A 15,929-nucleotide genomic window follows, 5' to 3' on the forward strand; every position below is an offset into this window, starting at 1 on the left:
CAAACATAGCACACACACCTCCTCTATCTGCCAATAAGAAGTCAGTCGCTATTCTGTTTTGTACTGTCATTAATGATGTGGCAGAGGTTTGTTCAGACAGGCCCTCCACTGCGTCACGAGTCAAATTGGCCAACCTCTGCATGTTATAGTGTATGTAATTAATACGGTCTACATTTTTGTTAGGGGTTACAGGAAAATAGACTGATAATATTGTTATCAAAAGGAAGTGGTCAGAACCTCGGTGGACAGGCCCGTACCGAGTGACAGAGAGAACATCACATGCTGTGAAACTAGAGGGAAAAGGAGACACGTGGTATCACTGGACGCAGTGTTCTGCAGCTTCAGAACCCTCGAGGACATTGGAACAGATAAGAACAGAACTTAAGTCAATCACATGCAAATCTCCAAGTGGCCGGCCAATGTTTTGAACATAAATACTTGGCCTCTGTGAACTGTCCAGTCAACCTAATGGGGAGAGACATTCTTGTGAAGTGTGGAGCTACGGTGCATTGTAGCGCTGATGGGCTGCAAGTCACTTTCCCAAATGGACATGTTTTGAACTGTTCTTCCAGTCACTCGGACGGACACCAACTGTGGTTGGCCCCCAGCACAGATCCAACACCTCACAGCAAGAAAGTTCCGGATTCGAGCCCTGAGGCCTTTCGGTGTGGACTGTGCTTGTTGTCCCTGTGCCTGCATGGGTTCTCTCCGGGTACTCCGGCTTCCTCCCACAGTCCAAAGACATGCAGCTCAGGTTGACTGGTGACTAAAATGCCCATAGGAGTAAGTGTGTGTATGTGTACTGTATCTGTCTGTTTCTAAGTGTCAGCCCTGTCACAGACTAATGAGCTGCCCAGGGGGTACCCCTTGTCTTGCTCAATGTTAGCTGGGATTGGCTCCAGCCCCCTGTGACCCTCTTCAGGATAAGCTTATATAGATGATGGATGGATGGATGGATGGATGGATGGATGGATGGATGGATGTTTCCTGTTTGCAGTGACGAGGCAGCAGCACTAATTAGTGTTATAAGTTTCACCTGCACTGATCACACCAGGTGGGTAGAAGTGCCTGAGTTGCTGTGTAAGATGACTACACTGAAGAAGGCAGTTATGCCAAAATATCTGTGTTCTCTAACTTCCATGTGTTTTTAAAGGCTAAAGAATAAAAGTTAATGTTAAGGCAACAATTCTGGACAAGCAGTTTTTGGTGGTGTTGGACTGTGTTCAGTTAATTTACTCCCAGTTCAATAATCCTGCAAACTGTAGATCCTCCTATAAACCCAAATTACTCTTTATTTCTGTAGGTATTGCGTATTCTCAAAGATTGGTCTTGAAATTGGTCTTAGTTATTTAAGTTGCACACTAAGTCACAAATAAGTCAAAGTAAACAGAAATATTTTGTTCATATCCTTATGTTCCTTAGTTTTCAGAAAGGTTTGTAGAGAGTTGCTTGGAAATTGTCTACAATTCCCTCTTTGCCTAAGTGCTCTAAATAAAATCCCAGTAGCTTCTACAAAATCCTCCATCCTTGTACAGATTCTATTGCATTTGAATGAATGAAGTTTTGAAATATTTTGTCTTTTAAACTTTTAAAATGTTTATGGTAAGATTTTGTTTTAACTGATTGAATCATGTCTAGGTTTGAACATTCTGTCTTATGTTAACTACTTGCGAGGAATTACGGATTTTTACAATTTGAGACTTTTTAGACAAGAATCTGAATCATGGAATATCTAATTTATGTGTCATTTGGCTTTCTTTACACTCTGTATTTTAAACTTAGGAAATCATATAATTTGTTTAAATGGAATAATGTTGAAATCAAGTATTTTTTAGTCTCTATAAATTTTTGTTACTTATAACATTGTGGTTTTGGCTCAGTCTTACCATGCATTTGTTTTAATTTGATCAAGATTAGGAAAATGAAACATTTAATTTATTAATTTGCTTTTAATTAATTGGTTTTTATACATTTTTCAATTTGTGTTGTACAAAATATTGTTCCCATAAGGTTGATGGGCTGGGGGTGTGGTTAGGGTTCTGGTTTTGAGACTTATGACAACAGGAGTTAAAAGTTGTGCCAAACCATGAAGGCATTATTCCTGAGTTTGCTATTTGAATTAACTATCTACTGTCCCTCTTGGGTGTGAGAAATGGCATAGCTCTCTGCCAAGTTAGCACTGATTTGTCAGGGAATAAAAATAATCCCACTTTGCATGGCCCTAACCTGATTTTAAACCAACACACTCCCACCATCATTAAGGCACCTGGCTTATTTTTTATTTAGTTTGTCAGTCCTGCTGCTGTTTTGCATTCTCTTTCAGACAAAAAGACATTGCTCTGTAGGCCTATGAGTGGCAAGTTGGGAAGGCTAGGTATTAGGGGTAGGGTATTAGGGTTAATGTTAACAATAGAACTGACACAGTATATTTATGCTTAAATATAAAGAACATGTGTTGCTTATATGGTATGTATAAAGTTTTTCAGATTGAAATGGTTGGTTGGTGTATAGACATTGTAAAGCTTTATACCTGGTATCCCTCAATGTACTGCTGCAGGCCTGTTCCAGTGTCAACCACTGGCAGCCACCACACCACAGCTTCAGTTGATGACACTGGCCTTGCGTAGACATCTGTTGGAGGCTCTGTAGGGACTGGAGAAGTCAAAGAAATGGATGAGAAAAAAAGGTGGTCAACTACTCTAGGGTCAACACTGCACCCTTTATTTTCCCAGAGTGCTCACCATCTCGTGGGTAGTAGATGATCTTCGTGACGCTGTAGGGTCCGTCTCCTTTCACATTAAATGTTTTGATCTTCACCTGAAACTCCCGCACCTGGAAATCTTCCTCATTGGGGATGAAGTAGGAGTCTCTGTGAACATAACGCCTTGTCTCGGGGTCAGAAATGGACTCATACCACCAGTCGTAAGCATCATAAGGCTTGAATGCCACAATATAGCCAAAATTCTTGCCATAGAAATACCAGGGCTGCACAGGCTATGGGTTGTGAGTGCAAAGTGAAGAAAGAAAGGAAAAAACATTTTGTTAATGTAAAGATGTGTTCAAGTATTTTTGGTAAAGTCAGAATCTTAACAGAGTGTGACATTAACTGAGGGCTTGCTTACTGTCCATGTGATGACAATCTCACCATTTCTTCCTCCATAACCTGCCACATCAGTGGGAGCTACTACTGGAGCTGAGAAGAAAAAGGGTCCTCTATCAGTTTTTCCCCAAAACCTTTCTTGACTAAAAGATAATGTATGTCAAACGGAGTATTGGTATTCTCTTCTTACAAGCATCCCAGGTTTTGATCTTGAGGGAGGGGATGCTGGCCTCTCCGGAGCCATACTCATTGGTGGCAATAATCCTGAACTGATACACCATCCAAGGGTACAGGTCAGTCACCTCTGCCCTTTCCACACTGCCATCAAGAAAGGTTGGAGCTGAGGGAGAAACAAAGAGCGTCCAAGTCAGCCCACAGCAGTTAAAAGTGCTAAATGTTCAGTTTAATTTTCTGGGACAGGAAAAATCTCAGCTGCGGAGTGAGTACTCACACGTGCTGGCATTCCTCCAGTCATCTTCATTCAGAGCCCAGTAGTGCCTGGTCTGAATGGTGTAGTAGAGAATGGGGCTGTTATGCTCCGATCCTTTAGTCCACAACAGCTTTACCCACGTGTCCCCAATCTCTTCCACCCGGATCACACCAGGAGGACCAGGAACACCTGGATCAGGGAGGAAATATTCATGTTAGAGAAATGGGATTGAATGGTGTATGTACTCAAGAAATCAAGTAATGATAGCAAAAACAGCAGTTTTTAACACAAATAATAATTATCACTTTTAATACTGCATTTTTGGTTTCCTCTGCTTATTCTTCAGTTTTACTTATTTGCTTTCCATAACAACAACATAAATTCTGTGGTCAGGCAAAGCATGCTGGGACTGACCTACAACTTTGAGGTCAGCATAAGCGGTGTCGCTGTCCACCACGGTCTGCGCCGTGCAGGTGTAGTGCCCTTCATGCCAAATCTGGACATTCTTTATTCTTAGGTCACCTCTGCCGTCTTCATTCTGACCAACAGGAAGCAAAAGGAGAAGAAAAAAAAAGGGAAGAAGGATAACTGAGAGCCACAGACAGAGCTGTTGATGTAGTCAGAAAACATAAAATTTAGAAATCCTATATTAGCTGGCAATACCAATAGGACTGTCAAGTGACCAACTGTGAGAAAGCTATGACAAGTGAGACTGGGATGAAGCATTACCATAACACGTTCGTAGTGTGGCCACTCAGTGTCAAAGTCAATGACTCTGAAGTCTATGGCCCAGATGAAGGTGATGTCCAGCATGGGGTCGTATGAAGCAGAGCAACTCAGAATAACCTCATCACCAACCTTCACCTCAGTGTCTTCAGGAGCCACCATGATGCTGGTAGCCTCTAAAAAAAACAATAGACACAACTATTACAGGTCTCTATTTTTATTTTCAAGTACTCGATTTTTATTCTATTTTTATCTCGTCTCCCAATGTACATTCCTTTGTCTGCATTGTTTACTGCCTGTTTATACTGTTTATTTTGCATTGTTTGTTGCTTGTTTATACAATTTATTTTGTTATACTACACAGCCTTATGTTGGTATATTGTCTACTTGCCCCTTGCTGTTGCCTTGCATGGGGCTATATACGTGCACATTGAGAGCCACTGTACCAGAGTCAAATTTCTTGTGTCCAGCACACGTGGCCAATAAAGCTGATTCTGATTCTGAATGTGTCCATTACAAGTGTCCAACTGTTATTTAGCAATATCAGCATCAGCCAAATGGCCTACATCTAACGCTCTCCCACTATACAACACTTTACTACAATTAAATGTGTACACAGATACACAGAAATGCAGTATATACAAATGCTCATATACCTGTAATGGTGAGATAGCCAGAGCTGTTGGCTTTTCCCCTGTCATTCTCAGCAAAGCAGGTGTAGACGCCCTCATCGTTCTTTGTGGCATTGAGAATCTCCAGAGTCCCATCAAACATGATGGAAATGCTTAAAATGAACACAGTTAACAAAGCTAAGCTCAGTGGAAGGTTAATGCATATCAGGGGACATCAAGTGTTACACTGTTTAATACTGATTTTTAAGAAATTAGCACTGAGTTTTATCACTATACAAAAAACTACTTGTTGCACCGTCACTGCGTCTGGTCTCTTTTGTTATGGCTTGTACTGACCGTGATGTGTTGAACAGCAGTTCTTTGTCCTTTGTCCAGGTGAAGCGAGGTCTAGGAGCAGCTCGGGGTTTACACTCGATCACCACGCGGCCATCTTTAGCTCCAAGAAGTTGCTTCTTCACAGGGTTGAATTCGAATGTTGGAGCACAGGCTGGAGGGAGATAACAGTCTTGTGTTTAGGAACTATTTAATTAGTGTAGCAGCAGAAATCCTTCAGACCTTGACATCTTTGAAATCCCTATTTTGCTTTCTAGTATCTGACAAGTCAATGCAAGTATCATTCATCTTTTGAGGGGACTCACCAATAACTTGCAGCTCAGCATTGGCGTATTTGATGCCCCAGAAGTTCTCGGCAATACACTGGTACATCCCTGAGTCATCAAAGGTTAGACTTGAAAACTTCAACTCACCCTTTCCATACTGTAATATACAAACACACACAATCCAGATGTTCACTTATAGCTTAAATATAATTTCAATTTGTACACAGAACAAAAACTGAGCCAATACCTCAAGTACCCAAAATGTTTGTAATGGCAGTGCACAAAAAGTATTTTCACCATGTATCCATCTTTGTACCAGCGGATGAAAGGGAAAGGTTTTCCTGATGCCACACAGCGCATGGTGTGCTCTGAGCCGATGTCGATCTGAGTATTGTTGATAGTCTCAGCCCACTCTGGGGCAGCTGAGAAAAAACATAATTTTATTCATTACTCTGTAATGTATAGGCTAAAAAAATCCCACTTGCTGTATTACTGCCCCATCCTTAGGATACAAGGGGGACAAAAGACCTACTTTTGCCCTGCAAAAATTATTTTCACATGCAAAAATATTGGATCCCCTGCATTTCTCCAGTCCAAAACTGGACTGGACAGAATTATTGATACCCTCAGTGTAATATTTGGTAGCACACCCATTGGACAAAATAACTTCAAATCACTTCCTGTAACCAGTAGTGGGTTTCCTACACCTTCTCTACTGGAATTTTGAACCACTCTTCTTTTGCAAACTGCTCCAGTTCTCTCAGATTTGAAGGGTTCCTTCTCTCAGCTGCTGTTTTGAGCTCTCTCCACAGGTGATCTATGGAATTTAGATCTGGACTCATTGCTTGCCACTTCAGAACTCTCCAGCACCTTGTCTGAGACCATTTCTGGGTGCTTTTTGGAGTCTGCTTTGGGTCATTGTCCTGCCATGACCTCTGACAGAGACCCAACTTTCTGACACTTGGCCCTACTTGGTGCTCCAGAATTCGATGGTAGTCTTCAGATTTCATAATGCCATACACATAGTCAAGACATCCAGTGCCTGAAGCAGCAAAGCAACCCCAAAACATCAGTGAACCTCCACCGTGTTTGACTGTAGGGACCATGTTCTTTTCTTTGAAGGCCTTATTTCGTTTTCTGAAAACAGAATGATGTGCTCAACCAAAAAGCTCTGTGTTCTCCCAGAAGGACTGTGGCTTCCTCAGGTAAATTTTGGCAAACTTCAATCTGGTTTTTTGCCTCTGTGTCAGTAGTGGGGTCCCCCTGGGTCTCCTGCCAGAGTGTCCCTTGTCATTCAAATGGAGACAGTGCGAGCTGACACTGTTGCATGCTGTGCCTGCAGGTCAGCTTGAATTTGTTTGGAGGTTGATCAAGTTCAAAGTCAAAGTGTTTATTTTGTCATATGCACAGTTAGGAAACGTGTTTCCCTATACAATGAAATTCTTACTTTGCCGTCCACAAGAATGCCACAAAATACAAATGAAATATAAAGTAGATAAATAACACAAACTCTAAGGCACTTTAAGCAGCAACAGATGCAGCAATATAAAATTTTTTTAATAAGAATATAACAGAATGCATGCTGCATGGGAGCAGTATTTGCAGCAGTCAACAGTCATTGTGCAATTATACATGTGCAAACTGAGAATGTAAACAGTACATCACGTATTTCCTGGTAATAAACTCCTCAGCTGTTTAGGAGTCTGATGACAGAGGGAAAGAAAGAGTTTTTCAGTCTAGTGGTCCTGCATTTCGCACTTCTGAACCTCCAGCCAGAGGGCAGAGAAGTGAACAGTCCATGCTGGGGGTGGGTGGGATCTTTGAGGATGGAGGCAGCTTTCCTACGCACCCTGTGGTAGTAAATGCTCTGCAGAGAGGGTAGTAGAGTCCTGGTGATCTTCTCCACAGTCTTTACCACTCTCTGCAGGCACTTGCGGTCCATAGCAGTAGTGCTGCCATACCAGACGGTGATGCCAGCTGTGTGGTGTTAAGTGTCCAGGTGAGGTCCTCACTGATGTGGACGCCCAGGTATTTGAAGCTGCTCACCCTCTCCACTTCGAGTCCCCGGATGAACAGCGGCCGATGAGATCTCCTGTCCTTCCTCATGTCCACTATCATCTCCTTCGTCTTGTCCATGTTGAGGCTGAGATTATTGTCCTTGCACCAAGACACCAGACTGGGTGTAGAGGATGGGACTGAGGACACATCCCTGTGGGGTGCCAGTGTTTGTAACAATGCTGGCTGAAGTCCTATCAAGGTTCTTTATCCACCATTGCAATCTGTCATCTATTTTTATCTTTCATCCATGTCCACACAGTTTAGCTACAGTGTCATGGACTGTAAACTTCTTGACAATGTTGCACACAGTGGACACAGGAACAGCAAAATCTCTGGAGATGGACTTGGAGTCTTGGGATTGTTCAGGCTTTTCCACTATTGTGCCTCTCAAAACCTCAGACAATTCTTTGCTTTTCTTTTTTTTTTTTCTCCATGCTCAGTTTGAGGAACACAAAACAAAGGTTGAGTCAACTTTTCTCCATTTTAACTGGTTGCAAGTGTGATTTCTATATTGCCAGCACCTGTTCATTGCTACAGGTGTGTTTCATTTCAACTATTTTTCATGATTTTGAAAAAGTCTCAGTAATTCTGTCCAGTCCAGTTTTGGAGTTCTGTGTGGAATGTATCAGATTTAGTTATTTCTCTCTGCTTGTTTGTGTTCTTCCAATGAAAACAAAAGAACTAAACATGAGAATACCAAAGAATTTGCAACTGCAACAGTTTTCTAAAGAAGTGGTGTGTTATATGACAGAAATGCAGGGGTGCCAATATTTTTGGCCATGACTAGTAGCAGATTTTTTGTAAGAAATATACACCGCTATGCTACATCCCTGTACTTGTTCAAGTACACGTCCAGTAACTTTACTTACACTCCACGTAGAGCCAGGCCTTGTGCCAGTCCTTCCCTTTAGTGTTGATGGCTTCACACTCATATGCACCCACATCTTCATACTGTACGTTGTACAAATGAAGCACAGCTCCTGATTCACTGATTTCATGATTTGCAGGCAGGTCTGTGGCATCCACCTTTCTCCAAACAATATGAGGAATGGGACTGAACAGACATAGAAAAGCTTACATGAACAAGCAAATGCACAGATTACTATCTTACTTACTATCAGATAATTCAGCATCTGCTCTATGTGAAAGCACACATTTCACAAACCCTTGCACTTCCTTTATTCCTAAATGACAAAATTAATGACTTACTTTCCCAAAGCAAAGCACTCCAATGTAATATTAGAGGCCAGCATGGCTGTAGTGTCTGGGAACTTCACAGCAATGTTTGCTGGGTACCTCCTCTCCTCACCTAAGGCAAAAAAAAGTAAATTACATCCAAAATAAAAGAGGTTTGGAAGTTTTCTTGTTTGGCTGCAGTACAGCTACTATCTACCAACCATCATCAGGGGGTAAAGGGATGAGGGAGATAAACTTTGACCAGACGCTCTGCCCAATGATGGGACTGGAAACATAACAGGAGTAGTTTCCTGCATCCTGAGCTTCCACCTTGGAGATGTACAGGTTCCCTGTTCTCTGGGAGACAAAGCGACGCCGATCTGTGTGAAGGAAAACTGGGAGCTCGTTGTAAATCCAGCGGTAGGTCACCGCCTCTGAAAGGGAAGAAAAACCATGTGGTTCTATTCCAAAGAAGAAAAAAATGTATGATATTTGTGGGCATGTACAAAACTGCTGCTGCTGATGTGCACAGATAGTCTTTAGCAGCAGCATTACCAATGTGGACTGGTGTTGGTAGATAAAACCCAGTTTCAGGTATGGGGCTTGCAAAGAAAAAATTGAGCTAGCATGAAAACTTGTACATACGAGGCCAGGCTTTTGGAGGGACACACAGCAGAAACGCTCCCTGTCCTTCTTTGGCATACACTGGCTCTCGCTCCTCATCAGGAAATGGCTCCAAATCTACAGATGAGGATAATTAATATAAAGGACAAACTGGAAAAATAATGTTGACGCATACACAAATTTAAAACTGCAGCAAAAACATTAAACAACAGAGTTTTGATCTTTAAGGAGGATGAATTTGGATTTAACACAGCCAAACTCCAAAGAGGTAGAGCCAAAAGTTTACAATTAGCCACAGGGTTTATATGCTCACATCCAAACTTGAACCTGGCCTCCTTGCTGATGACGGTGCCGTAGATGTTCTTGGCCACACAGATATACGTCCCAGTGTGTTTTTTCTTGGGGTTGGTGATAACCAGGTTGCCCCCAACCAAGCTGTAGTGTTCATCTGGCTGCTCCATCAGCTTGATTTCCCAGTTATCCCGTCGCCATCTAGCAGTAAAAAAATAAAATATGACCAACACATGTCTTACTTCTTAAGGTACTTGTGGTATCCATTCTATAGTGCTATATAATATAATACAAGAGTACTCAGACTGCATGTACCTCTACCAACGCGCAACAGTCGCTAACGCAAGTGGGTCTCTTATGAAAAATGAGATCCGCAACAATACAAAATGTGTCCTAAAATCCTTGATCCAGATTATCTTTTAGGGTATGATAGGCAAACAATTCAACCATTACTTTTTCCACCATCAGTTTGTATGTTTAATGAGTGTATTCAATAAAGACATAAAAGATCATGACCGTTTGTGTTTTATCATCTTAGAAATATTTGTCATATTTGTGACTTTGGTGAAGATCAGATCACATATTTTGACCAACTTATGCAGAAAACCAGGAAATTGCAAACTGTGCCATTACTTTTTCTTATGACTGTATATTGTGCATCTTACCTGAATTTTTCAGGGTTCTATTTTCATTGTAGGCCAAGCTATGGCCAAAAATATGCATTAAATGGGGTTTTCAATGTTAAATTTAAATGCCCATCAGATCCAGAATCTGGATCAGATCTGGATGAAATCTGGTTTGGTGATAGGTATTGCCACCCTACGTATTTGCATTAAATTTTAAATGATTATAACTTTTGATGGAGATATGAATTTTTCAGATTTTGCCCCATGTTAAAGATAGGGATTTTTGTGATGTTCTTTTGTGACCTAGACCTTTGACCTTTTTTTCTAATCACTTTTAGGGTTGGTCCCCACCAATGTCTGTACCAAGTATGCTGATGATCCTGCTAACCAACACACACAAACACAGATGGAACCATAAACATAACCTCCTTGGCAGAGGTAATAACATTTCCCTTTTAGGAAAATCACTTTTCAAGGGTCTGTGACCTGTATGAAGCTGGTGGGTTTGCCCGTGCCCTGCAGTTCATGGAGATTCTCCCATCAGGTAAGTCCTCAGTATAAATCACATCCACTGGCTCCTCCTCAAAGATGGGACCATAACCAGTTGCATCCTCTGCCAAATTTAACACCATTAGATTACATATTAATATTCAATCACCATAAAACATCTTGAGTCATGTGAAAAAATTAGGACACCCTTTGAAAGCATGTGTATTTTGTAACATGTTTTAATATATGGTTATTTAATCTCAATTTTAACAATACAGAGAGACTAAAGTAAAACAACTAAACAAGTAAAACTGAAGAAAAGTCTTTTCAAGATCTTCTGTAAATGTAATTCTACAAAAATGCCTATTCTTGCTTGTGTGAGCAAATTGGTGAACAGTGTTAAAACACTGAGTATGCTTCAGCACACAGAAAATGCTATGCAAGTATTAGTCTATTTTATCTACAATGGACATATTTTCTCCTCATCTTGCAGGTCGTTTTGCGGTGCGTGACATGCGTCAGACTGTGGCTGTCGGTGTGATTAAGGGTGTGGAGAAGAAGGTCTCCACCACTGGTAAGATTACCAAGTCTGCCCAGAAGGCCCAGAGGAACAAATGAATGTTGTGCTACTCTGCCAACCCCAAGGTCTCCCAAGGCAGGACATCAGTCATCCAACTCCATCCAACAATTGGCTTCTTCAACTTAATAATCAAAGACTGGTTAATCATCACAATGCATCGCAAAAGCATTCGAAGGAAAGAAAAACATGTAGACACATGAGGTGGCACTCCTGACTCCATTTCCGTGGTTAGATTACCATTACGTACAATGTAATATCAAATGGTTTTAAATGTGCACTGTTGCTTTAGTTCATGGCAATACCTTTCTGTGATATTGAGACATTGAAGAATTAGAGGTACTGTAATTTATTACCTCTCTAGATCTCTGGAGTGCAGGTACAGGTCTCTTTACGTGGTATACGTTGTCTTGCTTTTAGTGTTTGTTTGCAACTACATGGTGCTCTGTAGGAGCCTATGGAAAGAAGTTCAAACTATGTTCTTCTGAGTAGTAGACTGTAGAAGTTAGTGATTTGTTGTGTTTAAGCTTTAAAAAGCACTTAAAACAAATGGTCCAAACTTCCCTCTTTTGAGAGACTGATTAGACCACAAATGGATTCTTAAAGCACTTTGATTGGCATTTTGCTGAGTTTGCACTTGAACTGAGGAAGTTTAAATTGGCATAAGCTACTGCACCTTATAACATGGCATGAGCCTTTTTGCAACATTAAACATGTTCCAACCAAAATGATTTTGTCATTTTGCTGTGACTGAAGCAATATGGCAGCAGATGCCTTAAACTTGTCAATCCTATAAAATGAATTTCATAAAGTAGTTCCTTACAGTACACACTTTTCTCCACAAGATGTAGCCAACAGCTCAAGGCCAGTCTGCCAAGAGGGTGTGCTATCTTTTTCCTCAGTTAGAATAGGCATTTTTGTAGAATTACATTTACAGAAGATCTTGAAAAGACTTTTCTTCAGTTTTACTTGTTTAGTTGTATTACTTTAATCTCTCTGTATTGTTAAAATTGAGATTAAATAACCATATATTAAAACATGCTACAAAATACACATGCTTTCAAAGGGTGTCCTAATTTTTTCACATGACTGTATATGCAGCATGCCTTGCATTTCCAATTCTGAGAAACTGAACTCACCTCCAAATATTCGCGGCTCCCCAAACAGGACCGCCACTAGAAAAGCAAAACATGGCCATTTCAGCTCAAAATAGCACAGCAGTTTTATAGCTGTTCTTGTTATCAATTTTAGGGAGTACCTGTAGGTGTTAGACTGGCATCACTGCCTCTCACCTGTGAAGGAGATGGAGGAGGAAAGGGCCAGTAGCAGTAAAGCGGTGATAGCCATGGTGGTCAACAGACCAACTCACTGCAGTTGCACAAGTTAGGTAGATGGAGAGAGGGACACAAACAAAAAGGCAATGACCAGGGCATGAACTGGTGAGGGCTAAGAGAAAAGAAAAAGTTTTAGTCTGAACAGAATCATTTTTATAATATCAGAAGCAATTATTTTGCTTAACATGAACCCTCACTGTGGCCACAGCAAGCTGATGACTGTGCATGACCTTCCACATCAGAAACAGTGAGTGCAGAACCAGCTAGAATCCTCCCTGTGCATATCAATGATTCATGATATGAGTAACTTAGCAGAAGACTGCAAATAGTGTGCAAAGAGAGTGCCCACATTCACAAGGACATACATCTGCATAGACACACAAGCCTGTAGTGTACAGCATGTGTGCACAATGACAGACTGAAACACTAGGACTATCAAAAACAAAACACCAGATAGCTCTGCAGCATGTAGACAGATCATGCTGTGCAGCAGACCCTGGTACACAGCCTAACTACATGCAGCTATGACTGATATTGTTTCATCATCATTGATATGATATTTTACTGCACCAGATGCCTAAAACTACGCAAAGTGGTATGAACTAATTATAGTTATCAGTTCATAAAATGACTACAGAGTAAAAATATGCAAGGTAGAGCTTTGCTTGGGAATTGTAATATAAAGCAAAAATCTAGACCAGAGTTTTCTCTAGGTTAATTCTGTTATTGAGGCGCTTTACATGTATTTATATTTACTCCATTGTGCCAAAAAAGCACAACAAACCTCAGGCTACATGTGATAATAATCCTACTACAATGTCACAGGGCATAGAGATGTGTTCAGGAACAGTAATTCTAGAGGAAACCAGGAAAACAGCTTCCCTTAAAAATGTTTTGATGTGCAATAATGTCCAAAAATATGATTTCACTATCTAGTATAAACTTAAACAAACAAAAGACACTGTTGAGGTAAACATTGTGGACATCTACAGAAGCACCCTTGACCAGCAAGTATGTCCTACAGTTAGCAGCAGCCAGACAGTCTCAGCGTTTTTTACTGAGTCATTCTGGATGTAAGAAGCCAGACAGGAACCTCCCATGTGCCTCGGAAGTAATGTTTCTTTCATCGTTCTTGAAACAGAGTGAGAGAGCAGAGGCATACACTGAATATGCAGCATATCCGCCTGTAGAGATCGCAGCACTGACTCCTCGTGCACTAATGACTCAACACTAGCACACTATTAACTGTATACTAACAATTGGCTGGCTCCATCTATCCCACGTGCTATTTCTTTAAACCATTTGTCTTTGAGATAGAGCAGAACAAGGAAAACTGAGGCCTAATGTGCATCTGCAAGATCCTGAAAATGGATGGGTGTCTGAATCACAAGTCAAATTCAAATCATGCAAACAAACAAAACATCTACTTTAACATACAAGCTTCTATGGCACATTTTATGTATAGTGTTTGCTTTATAGATGATTGTTGCAGCAATCTGTTCCACCACTAATTCTCATAAACTCATCTGTATGTGCTTTCATGTGCTTCCCCTGGCAGTAATCCCATAACAGATCCTCTTTAGACAAACCAGTGAAATTTGGGTCAACAGCACATGTATTAAGCCCTGTGTTTTAGAGACCACATGAATAACCATGCTTGCTATGGTTTTATAGCTGCAGAAAAACATCATTTTTAAATTCAGCAAAAGGGTATCCTGACATTATTTTTGAGTTTACCCGATTAGTGGTGGATTGATTGAAGATTGATTGGTTTGAGTGAGTGTGCTATTCTCCACTGTAACAGCTTAAATAAATATAAATATGGCAACATAAAGACAAAATTAAATCAGACCAAATGCTTTTCATGTAATGGGAGGATTAATCCTTTTCTCTAACTAGCTTGCAGCTACATCTGTTTGCTAAATGCTTGTGACATCTTGGTCACCAATAAATTTTGCATTTTTCTCTTATAACCCAGAAAACAAAGAAAAAACAATAATGATGAATGGGGTGGGGGGCAATCCTAGAAAATCATGAAGCACACTGAATTTGATCTTTAAGCCCAAATTCAAATGATAGAAGGGGAATCTATTTTGAAATCTTTAACTTTGTCAAAATCCAATATATTTTAGAGAATTTAATCATCTTTCTTTCTAATAATTTAGTTGAACAATTTAGACTCCGTTGCTGATCTAATGGCAGTACCGAGTATGATCTCTAAACAGTGTTTCACTATTAAAGGAGGTGCCCTCCTGCCCATAACTAACAGTTCTAAACCAAATATATGCCATGGTGCATACAGCAGCTCTCTGCGCCCTTGATGCATATCTGACATTTTCACCTTGAGTCCCCTCCCTGCAAACACACTGTCTTTTATCATGCGCTATCCATGACTAAAACCGCACGGCCGCAGGACAGCGCCGAGTTTGTCGCAATCCTTCAATGACCACCAGTCTGTAAAAGTAACTGCGCAGCCCCTTACATCACCGCAGCCCAGTGACGACTGAGCGGCACCGGCAGTTCACTGCTCTGCATTGCGGTACTCATGTGCCGGTCCATTTCTGCTCTATAGGGCTAAACACGTTTCCCGTTGTATTCTCGCAAAGTCCAGACATAAGAGCCACCCAGGTCAATGCAAACACTCTCGTGTGTAATTGTTATTCTTACCTTTGAGTCACAATGGGAAATTTCAGCACGCTATTTGTACGGCACACCCGGACCCGAACCGCATCATCCCAATGCCCACAAAGCCGGAGCGTCCCGTTCAGCGGAACTTTCTATTGGTGGGAAATGGGTGAGTAGCACGTCTGGGAGGCAGTGAGGATGCGGCTGCGATTGGTTCATGAGAGAGGAGAGGATAAGAAGAATGCGCAGCAGCATTGTGCTCGCGTTCCACATAAAGAAAAAGAAGTCTTTATGGCTGGTTCTTAAACTCTAGAGAGGACAACGGACTAATTTTAAATGGTCTTATACTTGTATAGCGCCTTTCTATGCTTTTACAGCACACTCAAAGCGCTTTCACATTATTCGGCCATTCACCCATTCGCACTCCCAAGCACTCACACACCGGTGACATAATCGGGAGCAACTGGGGGTGCAGTGTCTTGCTCAAGATCCTCCGGTTAGGAAACGACCCGCTCTACCTCCTGAGCCACAGCCACTAATTTTAAGAATATTATGGTAACACTGTACAATAAGGATACATTAAATAACAGTACTTAATGCAGTAATAAGCATGAACTAATGCATTTAATCATTTACTAATGT

At 41.1% G+C, this 15,929-nt stretch overlaps 1 protein-coding gene across 1 annotated transcript in view; it reads right to left on the reverse strand.

The window, feature by feature from the left end:
• Positions 1-15,430, reverse strand: part of cntn1b (contactin 1b) — a 20,191-nt gene extending 4,761 nt beyond the window's left edge. The window contains exons 1-20 of the mRNA XM_020599621.1: positions 15,330-15,430; positions 12,621-12,696; positions 12,468-12,503; positions 10,749-10,875; positions 9,659-9,837; positions 9,367-9,462; positions 8,943-9,155; positions 8,755-8,854; positions 8,415-8,599; positions 5,785-5,909; positions 5,527-5,644; positions 5,225-5,375; positions 4,913-5,040; positions 4,260-4,432; positions 3,945-4,068; positions 3,552-3,719; positions 3,291-3,440; positions 3,123-3,193; positions 2,742-2,994; positions 2,531-2,652 (exon numbers count right to left, since the gene is read on the reverse strand). Coding sequence (XP_020455277.1) covers positions 2,531-2,652; positions 2,742-2,994; positions 3,123-3,193; positions 3,291-3,440; positions 3,552-3,719; positions 3,945-4,068; positions 4,260-4,432; positions 4,913-5,040; positions 5,225-5,375; positions 5,527-5,644; positions 5,785-5,909; positions 8,415-8,599; positions 8,755-8,854; positions 8,943-9,155; positions 9,367-9,462; positions 9,659-9,837; positions 10,749-10,875; positions 12,468-12,503; positions 12,621-12,675 — 2,574 coding nt within the window. The 5' untranslated portion in view covers positions 12,676-12,696; positions 15,330-15,430. The remainder of the gene's footprint in view (positions 1-2,530; positions 2,653-2,741; positions 2,995-3,122; positions 3,194-3,290; positions 3,441-3,551; positions 3,720-3,944; positions 4,069-4,259; positions 4,433-4,912; positions 5,041-5,224; positions 5,376-5,526; positions 5,645-5,784; positions 5,910-8,414; positions 8,600-8,754; positions 8,855-8,942; positions 9,156-9,366; positions 9,463-9,658; positions 9,838-10,748; positions 10,876-12,467; positions 12,504-12,620; positions 12,697-15,329) is intronic.
• Positions 15,431-15,929: the final 499 nt, after the last annotated feature.

Source organism: Monopterus albus, unplaced genomic scaffold (genome assembly GCF_001952655.1).
Source record: "Monopterus albus unplaced genomic scaffold, M_albus_1.0 scaffold41.1, whole genome shotgun sequence".
Lineage (NCBI taxonomy): Eukaryota > Metazoa > Chordata > Actinopteri > Synbranchiformes > Synbranchidae > Monopterus > Monopterus albus.